The sequence below is a fragment of the Podarcis melisellensis genome (assembly GCF_964234715.1).
Source record: "Podarcis melisellensis genome assembly, chromosome: 10".
Taxonomy (NCBI): domain Eukaryota; kingdom Metazoa; phylum Chordata; class Lepidosauria; order Squamata; family Lacertidae; genus Podarcis; species Podarcis melisellensis.
The window spans coordinates 71,815,685-71,833,467 of record NC_138542.1 but is presented as its reverse complement, the minus strand read 5'-3'; the positions used below and the strand labels follow the sequence as shown (position 1 = coordinate 71,833,467).

The following is a 17,783-nucleotide window of genomic DNA, read 5'->3' as shown; positions in this document are numbered from 1 at the left end:
GGCTGGGGAAACCCAGCCAGAAGGGCAGGGTTGTTGTTGTTCAGTCCTTTAGTCCGACTCTTCAGTGAGCTTCCTGGCTGAGCGGAGGATTCGAACCCCCAGCGCTCTAACCAGGAAGGCCAAAGACTCGGAATGGCCATCAGCTGCTCCCGGCAGCTGCTTCTGGGAGCAGAGACCACGCTCTCCTAGTTGGGCCCGATGTCAGTGGGATTAGTCCCGGAATGCCTGCCCTGCCTCCCTCCCCCCCCTTCCCACAGCCCCCACTCCCTGGCCCAACAGCTGCCCAGCCCGGCCCAAAGGCTTGAGCTGGCACAGGATGGAAAAGAGGCAATTTTTCACTGTACCACCCTGTGTCCCAAACACATTGTGCGCCTAGAGACCAATCTTCCCTCGGCAGAATGACGGATTTGGCATAGGACACTGAATTATTGACTTCGCCTAAACTGAAATCCAACCCCCTGTCTAATATCCCTAGTGCTGCAAGATTGTCACAAGAGTGCCTGGACTAAAATTGTTTATCAAAAACTTCACTCTTGCAGTTTATCACCGCAACAGCTACTCAGTAAAGCAAACAGTCTAATTTGCCAGCGCCTAAACATATTGAAGGGATGCGGGTGGCGCTGTGGGTTAAACTACAGAGCATAGGACTTGCTGATCAAAAGGTTGGCGATTCGAATCCCCGTGATGGGGTGAGCTCCCATTGCTCGGTCCCTGCTCCTGCCCACCTAGCAGCTCGAAAGCACATCAAAGTGCAAGTAGATAAATAGGTACCACTCCGGCGGGAAGGTAAACGGAGTTTCCGTGCGCTGCTCTGGTTCGCCAGAAGCAGCTTAGTCATGCTGGTCACATGACCTGGAAGCTGTACGCCGGCTTCCTCGGCCAATAAAGCGAGATGAGCGCCGCAACCCCAGAGTCGGCCAGGACTGGACCTAATGGTCAGGGGTCCCTTTACCCTTTACCTTTAAACGATATCGAGCGTCAGAACAACTTGGCCACAATAAGGAAATTTTGCCCATCGTATGACTATTTTCTACCTTCCCATTTTGACTCTCTGGCACCCTATCTGCATAACCTAGTAATTCTAAAACATAGACATGCTTTTACTCTCGCAAGATTGAATGTACTGTATTGCCCTCGGCTGGACTTGAGGGACGATTCCAACAGATTCCACACGGAAAACGCTTCCGTCTCTGTGGCAGTCCTGAATCGGTGGTGCATGCCCTTCTGGCTTGCGCTCTTTATAAAGACTTGAGGAATGAGGTTATCACCCCTCTCTTATTGTCCATTCCGGGTCGCCCAGCCACTGCCGCAGTGTCCTTTCTCTTGGCAGGTGACAGCAAAGGTGGCAAGGTTTTTAGCCAAGGCAATCTGAATTAAATCCACTATTTGACTACTGAATCAAAAAACCTAAAATGTATTTTATATACAGTGGAGGCTCGGGTTGCGAACGTGATCAGTGCGAGATGCACGGTTGCAACCCACAGCATCCGCAACCCGCAACGGCGCATCTGCGCACGCGCAGGTTGCGATTCGGCACTTCTGCGCATGCTCAAAGTGCGATTTAGTGCTTCTGCGCATGTGAGCCTGCCGGAACCCGGAAGTAACCCACTCCAGTACTTCCAGGTTTTGGCGGTCCGCAACCTGAAAAAATGCAACTTGAAGCGTCTGTAACCCGAGATATGACTGTAATTGACTTTTTATTTCTATTCTTTGTATAGAATCATAGAATCATAGAGTTGGAAGAGACCACAAGGGCCATCGAGTCCAACCCCCCTGCCAAGCAGGAAACACCATCAGAGCACTCCTGACATATGGTTGTCAAGCCTCTGCTTAAAGACCTCCAAAGAAGGAGACTCCACCACACTCCTTGGCAGCAAATTCCACTGTCGAACAGCTCTTACTGTCAGGAAGTTCTTCCTAATGTTTAGGTGGAATCTTCTTTCTTGTAGTTTGGATCCATTGCTCCGTGTCCGCTTCTCTGGAGCAGCAGAAAACAACCTTTCTCCCTCCTCTATGTGACATCCTTTTATATATTTGAACATGGCTATCATATCACCCCTTAACCTCCTCTTCTCCAGGCTAAACATGCCCAGCTCCCTTAGCCGTTCCTCATAAGGCATCGTTTCCAGGCCTTTGACCATTTTGGTTGCCCTCCTCTGGACACGTTCCGGTTTGTCAGTGTCCTTCTTGAACTGTGGTGCCCAGAACTGGACACAGTACTCCAGGTGAGGTCTGACCAGAGCAGAATACAGTGGCACTATTACTTCCCTTGATGCTATACTCCTATTGATGCAGCCCAGAATTGCATTGGCTTTTTTAGCTGCCGCGTCACACTGTTGGCTCATGTCAAGTTTGTGGTCAACCAAGACTCCTAGATCCTTTTCACATGTACTGCTCTCAAGCCAGGTGTCACCCATCTTGTATTTGTGCCTCTCATTTTTTTTGCCCAAGTGCAATACTTTACATTTCTCCCTGTTAAAATTCATCTTGTTTGTTTTGGCCCAGTTCTCTAATCTGTCAAGGTCGTTTTGAAGTGTGATCCTGTCCTCTGGGGTGTTAGCCACCTCTCCCGGTTTGGTGTCATCTGCAAATTTGATCAGGATGCCCTTGAGTCCATCATCCAAGTCGTTGATAAAGATGTTGAATAAGACCGGGCCCAAGACAGAACCCTGTGGCACCCCAATAGTCACTCTTCTCCAGGATGAAGAGGAACCATTGATGAGCACCCTTTGGGTTCGGTCAGTCAGCCAGTTACAAATCCACTGAGTGGTAGCATAGTATTGTATTGTGGTTTTATTGCTATGGCCGATGGCTGACGCAAACAGATTTATTCATTCATTCAGGCAGAATTGCTGCCCTGGGTGGGATCCCCAAAGGTCCTGTAGTCTCCATGACCCCTCTGACACACACACACACACACACACAACCCCATTATGCATCAACCCACGAAATAAAAATGTCAGAGGAACACGTTGGATCGGTTCAAAGGAGAGCCCACCTACCCCAGCTTCTCACAGTGGCCAACCAGATGCCCGTTATGGGAAATCTGCAAGCAGGATTTGAACACAGGATCCCTCTCTCCTCTTGCTCTTTCTGGCACCTGAGATTCAGAATCAATGCTGCACTCCGACTGTGGAGGCAGAGCGGAACCATCCTGCCGTTGTTTTATTGACTATAGTTTAGAAATTATTTCTTATAATTGTTAAGAGTGGATTTCTGTTTACTTTTTATACGCTGATATTGAATATTATTCCATGCTATTCCAATATATTGTTGAATATTACTTTATTTGCTACAAGTTGCTTATTTTAAAGTTATATTTTATTGTCACATTTTTGTATTGGATTGGATTGTTATGATGTGTACATTCTTTGTTTTTTAGCTCGTTAACTGCCTTGGGTGTTGTGAAACAGAAAGACGGTATACAAATTAAAAATGTACTGAAAATGGCTAGGAGCCATCGACAGCCCTCTCCTCCCTCGCTAGTCCCCTCTTAATGCCATCCAAATTGGCAGCCATCTCCTGAGGGAGTGAGTTCCACAGGTTAACTGTGTGACTAAGGACTTGCTTTTCTCCGTCCTGAGTTGCTCAAAAATCTAATGGTTTGAGGGGTCCTGGCTACTGATCTTTGCGGGATGTGAAACAGAAGAGTAGTCAAGTACAGCCTTCCTAGAGTGAACATGTTTACACATGGGGAGGAGTGTTTGTCCAGCCAGCAGGTCAACTTCCTGTTTCCTTCTGGGCTGCGACAGACTTCCTCTGCATGTGACTAGAGGTGGGCGTGGCCTCACCTGTGCAGGTAACGACAGAAGCACAGGGCAGGGCAGCCATCTCTCTCTCTTTGACTACATGCATCTGCTTAGCCAAAGATGCTCTCTTGGCTTCTTTTTATACTTCTATAAAAATATATAAAGAGTTTACTCACTCACATTCTGTTCACAATTGGCTTCCAGCCAAGAGAGGACAAAGGGGACTGTCTCCTTATGAGATAGTTTCCAGGTGTATGTTACTTTTCTAAGCTAAGTCTGCCTTCTGAGATCCGATTGTGAACAGAATGTTTTATACTTCTTTTTATACTTTTATAGAAGACTGTGTCGTGTCTTATCTTTTATGCGGGAATAAGGGAAAAATACCAGAAGAGTTATAATAGAGGATTTAGCGAGCCTGAGCAAACACATCCGCTGTGAGTTTTAAAAGGGGGGTGTTACTCTGCTAAATTGTGAACTTGTTAACACAAATTGGAAAGGCTATAACCAAACAATATATCCTCTCCTGCACCCCTGAACATTCCCACAATCTTAAGGACACACAAGCAGGCAGTTTGAAACTTCTCCTTCAACTATTTTGCAAAGATTATCTCTTCTCCCTTTCCCACACTTTCTCCTGCCCCCAGCAGGTGTCCTGTCTCTTTCAACATCTGATACCTCCTGGTCCCGGGTCCCAAAATAGCAGGCTCACCCTTCCTCCGGCCCTCTTTGTACGGGTGACAAGGGGCTGGTTCCTGTCCTGGTTGTGGGCCCAGAACCTCCCCCACATACAGATGCCAACCGACTGAAGCCTCGCCTCCCCCAGCTTCTGATTGGTTGCCAAAATTTATATTGGTAAACCCAGGGTCTTAAAGGAGCGAGCCTCTTCCCAATGTGTCTTTGCCAGCTGGATAAAAATCAATGGTATATATATATATATATATATATATATATATATATATATATATATATAAAAGGTAAAGGTACCCCTGCCCGTACGGGCCAGTCTTGACAGACTCTGGGGTTGTGCGCCCATCTCACTTAAGAGGCCAGGGGCCAGTGCTGTCCGGAGACACTTCCGGGTCACGTGGCCAGCGTGACATCGCTGCTCTGGCGAGCCAGAGCTGCACACGGAAACGCCGTTTACCTTCCCGCTGGTAAGCGGTCCCTATTTATCTACTTGCACCCGGAGGTGCTTTCGAACTGCTAGGTTGGCAGGCGCTGGGACCGAGCAGCGGGAGCGCACCCCGCAGCAGGGATTCGAGCCGCAGACCTTTCGATCAGCAAGTCCTAGGCGCTGAGGCTTTAACCCACAGCGCCACCTGTGTCCCATATATATATATATATACCATTGATTTTTATCCAGCTGGCAAAGACACACACACACACACACACAGTGGTACCTCGGATTACATACGCTTCAGGTTACATACGCTTCAGGTTACAGACTCCGCTAACCCAGAAATAGTACGTCAGGTTAAGAACTTTGCTTCAGGATGAGAACAGAAATTGCGTGGCAACAGCAGGAGGCGCCATTAGCTAAAGCGGTGCTTCGGGTTAAGAACAGTTTCAGGTTAAGTACGGACCTCCGAAACGAATTAAGTACTTAACCCGAGGTACCACTGTATATGTGTGTTTGTGTGTGTATGATTTTTTTATTTAAATCAGATTTTTTAAAAAATAAAATGCTTTCGGAGGAAAACTTTTACAGCAGAAAAGTTGTCCAAACATAAACAGTTAGCTTATTAAACTGCACAATAATTTCATAATTATCTGTCTATGTATTTCTAATAGTATAACGAAAGCTCCTGCAGCCAATCAGAAGCTGTGAAAGCCCCATTGGACGTTCAGCTTCCAAAGAACGCTCACAAACTGGAACTTCTTGGTTTGCAGCATTCGGAAGCCAAAACGTCCGAGTACCAAGGCGTTCGGGATTCAAGGTAGGACTGCCTTAGTATATAAAGCTCTCAACAACTTGGGACCAGTTAACCTACGAGGAACTGGCACTGCCACAAAATACCCCTTCCAGACTTTGGAACTCCTTGCCACTTGACATCAGGCAGGCATCTTCCCTGAACTAATTTTCACTCCTGCAAAAAGCATTTTTGGTCTGACAAGCCTACCCAGATGTTTAGAAAGTCGGTGCGAGTTTTAGTCTGATTTCGGTCTATGGTTATCTTAGCAAATTTTAAAGTGCTGAATTATTAAAAGTCGTTATTTTTTTATCATTCCATCTTTTTCCTAAACCGCTTTGAGAGTTGTTGGGGGGTTTTTTAACCACTCAAGCGGTGTATAAATTTTATGAAATAAAAAATAAATAAAATTAATATCAGAGGGAGGGCGGGTGTGTGGAATGATTGCAGAAGTTGGATGGTGGATGTTCTCCGATGACGACTTTGCTAGCGTTTTCACCCTGGCAACCTTTGCACGTGAAATAAGTCCTTGTGCATCCATAGAAGGTAAAGGGGCCCCTGACCATGAGGTCCACTCGTGGCCAACTCTGGGGTTGCAGCGCTCATCTCGCTTTATTGACCGAGGGAGCCAGCGTACAGCTTCCGGGTCATGTGGCCAGCAGGACTAAGCCGCTTCTGGCGAACCAGAGCAGCGCACGGAAATGCCGTTTACCTTCCCGCTGGAGCGGTACCTATTTATCTATTTGCACTTTGACGTGCTTTCGAACTGCTACGTTGGCAGGAGCAGGGACCAAGCAACGGGAGCTCAGCCCGTCGTGGGGATTCGAACCGCCGACCTTCTGATCGGCAAGTCCTAGGCTCTGTGGTTTAACCCACAGCGCCACCCACGTCCCTAGTGCATCCATACTTGCAATCAATCAATCAATCAATCAATCAATAAAAACCTAGAAGCGATTACTGAGTGCTTCTGTTTTGCAAGTAGGATTTGGCTGAATAACAGCAAATTTGGGTTGCAAAACTGAAAGTTTTCTGGAGCTGTTGCACGAAAAGTCTGCTGCCCCCCCCCCCCAAAAAAAACCTGGACTAAGAATGTAAGAAGCGTCTGTTGAAGCAGTGGCTCATCTCACAGCAGCTGGACCAGAAGGTTTCTGTCACTCTTATGGACCCCAAGTTAAAGGGGGGGGGGGTGTTTTGCCATAGGACTATCTCTGAGCCCCCTTGCAGTTATCTGTCGACACCTGTCCTCACCCGCATTCCACTAGGACAAAGATGGATCTGGCTTCCACCAACAGCTGAGGGCAAGAAGCGGCTGGTAGAAAATTCCTGGGATTCCAGGAACACCGCCCCCCCCCCCACGGCAAAGGGGGCACCTCCTTCTCTTCCAGATCTGGCGTTCCTGGGAATGCGACCGCACCCCAAGGCCAGCTGCACGGTTAGAAAACTCCAGCACAATCCTAAAAGATGTCCAGGCCCAAGGCAAGGGCAAGGCAAACTTTTGCCGCTGAGCAACCAGCTTTCTGGGACGCGGGTGGCGCTGTGGGTTAAACCACAGAGCCTGGGACTTGCCGATCAGAAGGTCAGCAGTTCAAATCCCCGCGACGGGGTGAGCTCCCGTTGCTCGGTCTCTGCTCCTGCCAACCTAGCAGTTCGAAAGCACGTCAAAGTGCAAATAGATAAATAGGTACCGCTCCAGCGGGAACATAAGCGGCATTTCCGTGCGCTGCTCTGGTTCGCCAGAAGCGGCTTAGTCATGCTGGCCACATGACCCAGAAGCTGTACGCCGGCTCCCTCAGCCAATAAAGCAAGATGAGTGCCGCAACCCCAGAGTTGGCCACGATTGGACCTAATGGTCATGGGTCCCTTTACCTTTTAACCAGCTTTATGGCCATTTATTTATTGCGTTTGTGCAAAAACTTTCTAGCACCTTATAAAAAAGGTAAAGGACCCCTGACCGTTAAGTCCAGTCACAAACGACTCTGGGGTTGTGGCGCTCATCTCGCTTTACTGATCTCGCTTTACTGGCCGAGGGAGCCGGCATACAGCTTCCGGGTCATGTGGCCAGCATGACTAAGCCGCTTCTGGTAAACCAGAGCAGCGCATGGAAACGCCATTTACCTTCCGACCTACCATATTTTTTGCTCCATAAGACGCACCTTTTTCCTCCTAAAATAGCACAAAACGTGGTTACAACGGTCCACATGCATCCTCGGGATTTTTGCATTGGGTCACCCCAAATTCATCATCAGATCACATAGCATGTCCATGGCTACAGCCTGCACCAAAAAAATCACACATCCACTGTTTCATGGGGCCGCAATGGCGAAAAACGTGGTTACAAAGCATGGATCCACAGGACTTTTGCACTGGGCTACCCCAAACCCACCGTCATATCACATATCATGTCTGTGGCCACAGCATGAACCACAAAAAACATACATCCACTGTTTCGTTCAGAATATTTTTTTTCTTGTTTTCCTCCTCTAAAAACTAGGTGCATCTTATGGTCAGGTGCGTCCTATGGAGCGAAAAATACGGTATTTATCTACATGCACTGCATATTTTCGAACTGCTAGGTTGGCAGGAGCAGGGACCAAGCAACGGGAGCTCACCCCATCGCGGGGATTTGAACCACCAACCTTCCGATTGGCAAGCCCTAGGCTCAGTGGTTTAGACCACAGCACCTTATAGGCTTATAGAATTTCTTTCTTTCTTTACCCTGCAGTCTGCCCTTTACCTATGAGACGTCCTACCCTACTCGGCCACAACTGGCGCTACTGCAAGTAATACCTGTTCTGCATTGGTAAGAACTCAATCATTTGGCGTAGCGGCACCTTGGAACTTTGGAACTCCCCGCCTAGTGATATCACTGTACCCCTTCCAGTGCCTTCAAGAAACATTCAAGAACTACACAACTTTTAGAAGACATCTGAAGGCAGCCCTGTTTCGGGAAGTTTTTAATGTTTGATGTTTTATTATGTTTTTATATTTCGCTGGAAGCTGCTGCTGCTGCTATTTAGCCAGGCCTGCACAGATGCTTAGAAAGTTGGTGAGGATTTTAATCTGTTTGATAGCGTTTTAACTTTTTGCATGCTTTACAGCATCGTTGGTGACTGTGCTGCCCTGCCTCTGCAATTGGAGGCAGCAGTGCATCTGAAAGCCAGTTGTGGGGAAACCACAGGAGGGGAGAGCTGGGTTCGAATCCTGATTGTGGGTTTCCCAGAAGAGGCACTGGACAGGCCACTGTGAGAACAGGACACTGGACTAGACGGGCCATGGGCCTTATCCAGCACGCTCCTCTTGACACAAAAAGTTGCCTTATACAGAGTCAGACCGCTGGGTCCATCGAGATCAGTATTGTCCATACTGACCAGGCTCTCTGGGATTTCAGCCGGCACACTCTCCCAGCCCTATCTGGAGGTGATTCGAATCTGGGACTCAAAAATGTTGGGGTTGTCTAGAAAAAGCTTGACAACTTTTGGGGTTCTCCTGGTTTTTTTTAAATATGGCAACCCTAGCAGAGAAAGCAGAGACATCACCTTGCCAACAAAGGTCCGTCTAGTTAAAGCTCTGGTTTCCCCAGTAATAATGTATGGAAGTGAAAGCTGGACCATAAAGAAGGCTGATCGCCAAAGAATGGATGCTTTTGAATTCTGGTGCTGGAGGAGACTCTGGAGAGTCCCATGGACTGCAAGAAGATCCAACCTCTCCATTCTGAAGGAAATCAGCCCAGAGTGCTCACTGGAAGGACAGATCCTGAAGCTGAGGCTCCAATACTTGGGCCACCTCATGAGAAGAGAAGACTCCCTTGAAAAGACCCTGATGTTGGGAAAGATGGAGGGCGCAAGGAGAAGGGGACAACAGAGGACGAGATGGTGGGACAGTGTTCTTGAAGCTACCAGCCTGAGTTTGACCAAACTGCGGGAGGCAGTGGAAGACAGGAGGGCCTAGTGTGCTCTCGTCCAGGGGGTCACGAAGAGTCGGACACGACTAAACGACTAAACAACAACAACCCTAGCTCATGTATGAGGCCAGAGAACGGGGAGGTCAGCCGTTCCTAGAATGGGCACATCACAGCAGAGGCAAAATTTGAGGGGCTTCCCGATGGGCAGGTCAGTCTCTTGGCCTCTGGGGTGCCAGCCAGGCAATGCCAAGGTTGCCGCCCTTCCCCCAAGGCCGGGAGGAGACTCTGTTACCAAAGATAGACAATGGAGCGCAAATGCCTTTGCCGTGGAGTTTCGGGAATGCCTGGCATCTCCCAGAGGGAGCCCAGCTCCTCTCCTGCTATATATAAATACACATACGCCCTGAGCTGCTGTGGAACTGCCTGGTTCCTGGGGAAAGGGGCTGGATTGTAGAATTCTCGAGGGGCACCCAGCGGTCATCTAGCCCAACCCCGTTATGCAGGGGGGGTCGTCTTCTTTGCACAGACGGCTGGTGGGACAGGGATTCTTAGGAGCTGTGGGTGGGTGCTTCTCTTAAAGAGATGGAGGGGGAAGAGATTCTCTTTGCATCTTAACTATTTGGTTCTCTTTGCATCTGAACCACCCAATTTTTGAATCAGTGTCCAAGCCAAAATGTGACTACAGTGGCACCTTGGTTCTCAAACAACTTGGGAACCCAAACACTGCAAACCCGGAAGTAAGTGTTCTGGTTTGCGAATGTTTTTTGGGAGCCGAACGTGCTGCGTTTTGAGTGCTACACTTCCGATTTGAGTGTTATGCTGAGGTCTGTCTGTTTTTGCTATTTATCTTGCGATTTTGTCTTTGCAGCTCTTTTTTGTTTCGTTTTTGTGACTGTGTGGAAACCAGTTCAGCTACTGATTGATTGACGGCAGTACATCGTTCATAGCTTTCATTTTATGGATCAATGGTCTCGTTAGATAGTCAAATTCATATTAAATGGATGTTTTTAAAAGTCTGGAACGGATTAATCCGTTTTGCATTGCTTTCTATGGGAAAGCACGCCTTGGTTTTGGAACGCTTTGGTTTTGGAACGGACTTCCGGAACGGATTAAGTTTGAGAACCAAGGTACCACTGTATTCCCGTGAAAGCCACACTTCCTTAAGTCTGTATAACCATAGAATTGTAGAATTGGAAGGGACCCCAAGGATCATCTAGTCCAACCCCCTGCACTGCAGGAATAGGCAGGTGATCGAACCTGCAACCTTGGCGTTATCAGCACCACGCTCTAACCAGCTGAGCCATCCATCCATTGCACCCCCATTTACTCGCCTTTTGTCTAATCTAAAATGCTGATGGGGAGACGCTCCAACCCCTGGATCTTTTCCCAGTGGCCTCTTTCTGAAGCTTTTCCAACTCCACAATACAGTGGTGCCTTGGTTCTCAAACTTAATCCGTTCCGGAAGTCCTTTCCAAAACCAGGCATATGCCTCCTGGCTGGGGAACCAAGGCTGAGCTTGGCAGTCCCTGCGCAATGTTGCTTAAAAGCTGCCTGCACCTTTACCATTTACAGTGGTCCCTTGGTTCTCAAACTTAATCCGTTCTGGAAGTCCGTTCCAAAACCAAAGTGTTCCAAAACCAAGGCGCGCTTTCCCATAGAAAGCAATGCAAAACAGATCAATCTGTTCCAGACTTTTTAAAACAGCAATTTAACATGAATTTTACTCTCTGACGATACCATTGATCCATAAAATGAAACCAAGAAACGATGTACTGCAGTCACACAGTCAATCAATCCGTCAGGAGCTGAACTGGGTTGCACACAGTCACAAAAACAAAAACGCAAAATAAATAGCAAAAACATTCAGCGTAACACTCCAAACACAAGTGTGGCACTCAAAACGGAAGCGTGACACTCAAAACGGAGCACGTTCGGCTTCCGAAAAACGTTCGCAAACCGGAACACTTACTTCCGGGTTTGCAGCGTTTGGGTTCCAAGTTGTTTGAGTACCAAGGCGTTTGAGAACCGAGGTACCACTGTACCCTTTCGGAGGCGAGGCAGCAAGAAGCGTACACATGGCTCTGAATCATAGCTGTCACCTTTTCCCCTTTCTTGCGAGGAATCCTATTCGGAATAAGGGAATTTCCCTTAAAAAAAGGGGAAACGTTGACAGCTATGCTCTGAGCGCAGATTTGCCTAACTGCGATTACGACGGTGGCTGTTTTGTTTCCAGTTCCTTTCCCAAGGATCACATGGAATCGGCCTTTTTCACACTGGGACGCTGTCTTTGTCCAGCTCTCTGTATCTGCTATATATATCTTGAGGCCAAAAAATCCGGGCTTCCAAAACGGCCTGGCCTCCCTCCTTCGCCTCCCCCTAACCCTGGCGCTGGCTCAGATGGGAACAGCTGTTTGGAATGGGCTACCAATGCGGTCATTGCTTCCTAGAATGTGATCTTATCAGAGGCCTGGGCAGGCGGTGGTAGGGGGAGCGAGAGAGAGAGAGAGAAAGGCTGAGAGGAGGGTGGCGAAGGGCCGGGAGGAGAGACCCACACAGAAGTACTTTTGCAGACCCAGCAGCCGTCCCCCCGAGCGAAGCCAGGAATGACTGAGCTGGTCAGAAGCCGCTTGGCAGTGGGTCAAGACCCTGGTTTGGCTTGAAAGAGCAGCTGATTCCCCCCAGCTGACGCTCTGCTCCAAAGACGGGACTGGGCGCCAAGCCCAAATGCCACCACTGCGGGCACCGCAGAGGTCATGCAGACCAACCCGCTCGTCGGCCCCGGGTCACCGGTGCGGGATGAAACTACAGCGCTCTGGCAAATGGCTGCAGAGGGAAGGAGACCCTGACTTCCTGCCTTGCAAGGGGTTAGACTAGATGAGACTCAGGGGTCTCTTCCAACTCGAAATTCTGTGGGTTTTTTTAGTTTAGGGGGAAGGCAAGTAACAGGCGACAAGATAAGATATTCACAAAAATCATGCCCGGCGTGCAGAAGGTGGATGGAGAGAAGTTTCTCATACTTCATACATACAACTACAGCCGAAATCCTGCCTGCCAGGATACCTGATAATGGTCACTGATTGCGTTTCCTGTGCAGCCTGGCCATTCTTTTGTGATGGTATGCCCCATGGAGGACCTTTAGGTCCACAAATAACAACACTTTGGAGGTCCCAAGTCGCAAGGTGGTTAGATTGGTCTCAACTAGGGACAGGGCCTTTTCAGTAGTGGCCCCGACTTGGTGGAACACTCTGTCACAAGAGACCAGGGTCCTGTGGGACTTGACATCTTTCCGCAGGGCCTGCAAGACAGAGCTGTTCCGCCTGGCCTTTGGTTTGGACTCAGTTTGACCCTTATGTTTTCCCTCCCCTTACGGTTTTGATCTATGGGCTACTTTTAAAATGAGGCTGCATTTTAAATTGCATTTTAACCTGTATTTTAAATAGAGGTTCCCCCGCCCCATTATGTTTTTATTGTAATTTTACTGGTGTTAGCCGCCCTGCGCCCGGCTCTGGCCAAGGAGGGAGGGTTATAAATAAAATTTATTATTATATTATTATTACAGTGTTACCTCAGGTTGAGTACTTAATTCGTCCCGGAGGTCCGTTCTTAACCTGAAACTGTTCTTAACCTGAAGCACCACTTTAGCTAATGGGGCCTCCTGCTGCTGCTGCTGTGCCACCGCCGCGCGATTTCTGTTCTCATCCTGAAGCAAAGTTCTTAACCTGAAGCACTACTTCTGGGTTAGCGGAGTCTGTAACCTGAAGCGTATGTAACCTGAAGCGTCTGTAACCCGAGGTACCACTGTAAAGGAGTCTTTGACTTGTCGGCCGTTTTTTCTGGTCCCTTATGCATTTTATCCATTCTGAAAGGAAATCGGCCCTGAGTGTTCGCTGGAAGGACAGATCCTGAAGCTGAGACTCCAAGACTTTGGCCACCTCATGAGAAGAGAAGACTCCCTGGAAAAGACCCTGATGCTGGGAAAGATGGAGGGCACAAGGAGAAGGGGACGGCAGAGGACGAGATGGTGGGACAGTGTTCTCAAAGCTACCAGCATGAGTTTGACCAAACTGCGGGAGACAGTGGAAGACAGGAGGGCCTGGCGTGCTCTGGTCCAGGGGGTCAGGAAGAGGCAGACACGACTAAACAACAACATGCACCTGACTGTCATCACTGAGAAGCCAGCGCTGCTGTGCTCGAAACGGGCCGCCACTGGCCGGATCCAGGCTGCTGGCTCAGCTTGTTGTTGACGGTTGCGCCAGCTGTGCGCAGGGGGGCTAATCAGCTTAAAGAGAGAAATTCTCACACTGGGCTGGCGCGGGGGCACCGGACCAAGGCTGGCACCGCACAGCTGCCTCCCTGTGAACTTGAGCAGAAACCTTATTATTGTTATTACGGTTTTTGGAAAAAAATATTTAAAGGAACTTGAGCAGAAAGCGAGCCGCAGTGGGACTGCAGAGGGGCACTCGAGACCCCCCAAGCTTCTCCCTCCGCTTGCCCCCATTGCCAGCCAAGGAAAACATGGGGGAACAATTCTTGTTGACAGGAGTCCAGCCTTCTGAGGTCTCCCTGCCCACCAAGCCGCTTGGCTTCTCTCCATCCTGTTCTGCACAGTCCAGCACATTTCCTTTCAAAGGGAGCGAGGGATGTTTGGCAGAGCTCCTCTCCTTCCCTCCCTCTCTCCCCCCCCCGCCACCCCCCGCAAAAAATGCCAATACAGGCAAAGCAGACTGAGCAGAGCAAAGCGATGAAGACGTGAAGAGTGTCTGGAGGCGGTTGGAGGATGGAGGGCGGCTAACAGATTCAGGTTGAATCCTGACAAGACAGAAGTACTGTTTTGGGGGGACAGGGGTGGGGGATTCCCTGGTCCTGAATGGGGCAACTGTGCCCCTAAAGAACCAGCTGCGCAGCCTGGGAGTCATTCTGGACTCACAGCTGTTCATGGAGGTGCAGGTCAGTTCTGTATCCAGGGCAGCTGTCTACCAGCTCCATCAGGTATGCAGGATGAGACCCTCCCTGCCCACAGACTGTCTTGCCAGAGTGGTGCATGCTCTGGTTATCTCTCGCTTGGACTACTGAAATGCGCTCTACGTGGGGCTACCTTTAAAGGTGACCCGGAGACTACAACTAATCCAGAATGCAGCAGCTAGACTGGTGACTGGGGGTGACCGCGAAGACCACATAACACCGGTCCTGAAAGACCTCCATTGGCTCCCAGTATGTTTCCAAGCACAATTCAAAGTGTTGGTGCTGACATTGAAAGCCCTAAACGGCCTCGGCCCAGTATACCTGAAGGAGCGTCTCCACGCCCATCGTTCACCTCCGAGGGCCTTCTGGCGGTTCCCTCGCTGTGAGAAGCCAAGTTACAGGGAACCAGGCAGGGGAACACCCTCCCACCAGATGTCAAAGAGAAAAATAACTACCAAACTTTTAGAAGACATCTGAAGGCAGCCCTGTTTAGGGAAGCTTTTAATGTTTAATAGGTTATTGTATTTTAGTGTTCTGTTGGAAGCTGCCCAGAGTGGCTAGGGAATCCCAGCCAGATGGGCGAGGTAGAAATACCATAATAATAATAATAATAATTTATATCCCGCCCTCCCCAGCCAAAGCCGGGCTCAGAATGTATATAACAATATATATACCATATATAACAATATAACAATAACAAATACCAATAACACTTAGTTGGTCTCTAAGGTGCTACTGGAAGGAATTTTTTTTTCTATTAAGGTTGTGCACTCTTGTAAAATCAGGAAACCGCATCGTTGACAAACATCCTGGCTAGTAGGCACTGAAATCTTGTCCCCTGTTGGCCAAGGGAAATTTGGCAGCCGAAACTGCCACCCTGGAAATATCAGCTTTCTACGAGGCTGCGTGTGGGTTTGCTTGTTTTAAGTTACTAGCCCTCAGGGTTGCAGGAGAGTGGCATTCAAACCTGGGAACGGTGCCTTGCAAAAGTCGGAAGCCAGGAAGAAAGTAGGATAGTTAATTTTTGTTTTGCAGGGGACCAATAGTTTGCAGAGACGCTTATACACAGACCCCCAACCTCGTGACCAGCTGAAGCCAAGCCAAATAAATTGTTGAGGGAGTCCAAATATGCGCAGAAACATCATTATTCCTTGTGTTATTTATTCAGGCTGCTGGATTTGGCTGATCTTGGCACAGAGTCGTGTAAATAGCCTATTCATCTCTCGCCTCTCCCGTTCCTTCCTTCTAGCCTGACCCCAGTCTCCCCCTTCGCTTATCACAAGGTGGGAGCGAAGGCCGCTGACAAGGAGGGCTTGAAAAGAGGGAATAGATGACAATATGCCGGTCAGTGGCTACAAGGCACTCCGGCTATGTCCTCCCCTCCAACAAGCAGCAACACCTCTCAGCAAGCAGTCTTAGGAACTCAGATATATAAGTTGGGAGCCAAACGGCTCCGTAAGCCGAGGTTGCTGTCGCCAAGACAGAACGTCTAGTTGCCATTTGGGGGCAAGGCTCTTATTTTTCAAATGATGGAATGACTGTGATCACCGTATTTTTTGCTCTATAAGACTCACTTTTTCCCTCCTAAAAAGTAAGGGGGAATGTGTGTGCGTCTTATGGAGCGAATGCAGGCTGCGCAGCTATCCCAGAAGCCAGAACAGCAAGAGGGATTGCTGCTTTCGCTCTTGGTGTTCTGGCTTCTGAGATTCAGAATAGTTTTTTTCTTGTTTTCCTCCTCCAAAAACTAGGTGCGTCTTGTGGTCTGGTGCGTCTTATAGAACGAAAAATACGGTAATTGTCACTTAAACATCTGGCTAGATCAGATGACAAGCTTGAGCTCCGTTAAGAGCTTTGAGAGCCCAGAGAAGAAAAGTCGCTTGATCCAGGGACAATCCACATATATATTGGATAATAATAATAATAATAATAATAATAATAATAATAATAATAATAAATTATTTATACCCCGCCCATCTGGCTGAATTTCCCCAGCCACTCTGGGCGGGTCCCAATCAAGTGTTAAAAACAATACAGTGTTAAGTATTAAAAACTTCCCTGAACAGGGCTGCCTTCAGATGTCTTTTGAAGATAGGATAGCTGCTTATTTCCTTGACATCTGAAGGGATGGTGTTCCACAGGGCGGGTGCCACCACCGAGAAGACCCTCTGTCTGGTTCCCTGTAACCTCACTTCTCGCAATGAGGGAACTGCCAAAAAGCCCTTGGAGCTGGACCTCAGTGTCTGGGCTGGATGATGGGGGTTGGGACATCTGACATCTTTTTCTTAATGGGGACACGGTCCATTCATAACGTGGGAATATTCTTCCCAACCGTGAGCAGGGCAGTGGGGTGGGGTCAGCGAAGACAAGAGGCAACCATTCATACAGGGAACCAGGCAGAGGGCCTTCTCGGTGGTGGCACCCTCCCTGTGGAACACCCTCCCACCAGATGTCAAAGAGAACAACAACTACCAGACTTTTAGAAGACATCTGAAGGCAGCCCTGTTTAGGGAAGCTTTTAATGTTTGAGGCATTACCGTATTTTAATATTGTGTGGGAAACCGCCCAGAGTGGCTGGAGAAGCCCAGTCAGATGGGCAGGGTATAAATAATAAAATTATTATTATTATTATTATTATTATTATTAATTATTATTATTATTCTAAGGTGGTTCACTTCTCCTGCTCAGACTGCACAGAGATTGAGTTTTTGTTTCCTGAAATTCATTCTGATTGTGCAGGTAAAACAGAACGGATAGAATTCTGCAGGGTGTGGGATGAGGGTGTGAAAACAGTCCCGGTCCAAGGACCCCCCCGCCAGGCATGCACCTCCAGATGGTGGAGAATTCAGGCACTATCCTGCCTGGAGAATTTTGAACCCTGGGAGCAAAAGTGGGAGAAGGCTGTTGCTCTCACTTCCTACTTGCAAGGCTTCCCACTGGGGCATCTGATTGGCTGCTGTAAGAACAGGAGGCAGGATCCGATGAGCTTCTGGCCTGATCCAGAACAGGGGCAGACTTTGGTAATATGGTGCCCTGAGCGAGGACAAAATTTGGCGCCCCCACCTTAAATATTTTTTTCCCCACAATAATTCCCTTGGGTACAGTTGGTTTTATAATACAGTGGTACCTCGGGTTACATACGCTTCAGGTTACACACTCCAGTAACCTAGAAATAGTGCTTCAGGTTAAGAACTTTGCTTCAGGATGAGAACAGAAATTATGCTCCGGCGGCGCAGCAGCAGCAGGAGGCCCCATTAGCTAAAG

The 17,783-nt window shown here is 48.6% G+C and overlaps 2 protein-coding genes across 5 annotated transcripts in view; one reads left to right on the top strand and one right to left on the bottom strand.

Annotated features, from left to right (window-relative positions):
• Nucleotides 1-12,186, top strand: part of LOC309378669 (interferon-induced protein with tetratricopeptide repeats 5-like) — a 191,789-nt gene extending 179,603 nt beyond the window's left edge. The window contains exon 3 of the mRNA XM_081927179.1: nt 12,083-12,186. Coding sequence (XP_081783305.1) covers nt 12,083-12,171 — 89 coding nt within the window. The 3' untranslated portion in view covers nt 12,172-12,186. The remainder of the gene's footprint in view (nt 1-12,082) is intronic.
• The window catches only part of FLNC (filamin C), a 115,709-nt gene that overhangs the window by 93,712 nt on the left and 4,214 nt on the right, over nt 1-17,783 (bottom strand). The gene's annotated exons all lie outside the window — the stretch shown is intronic.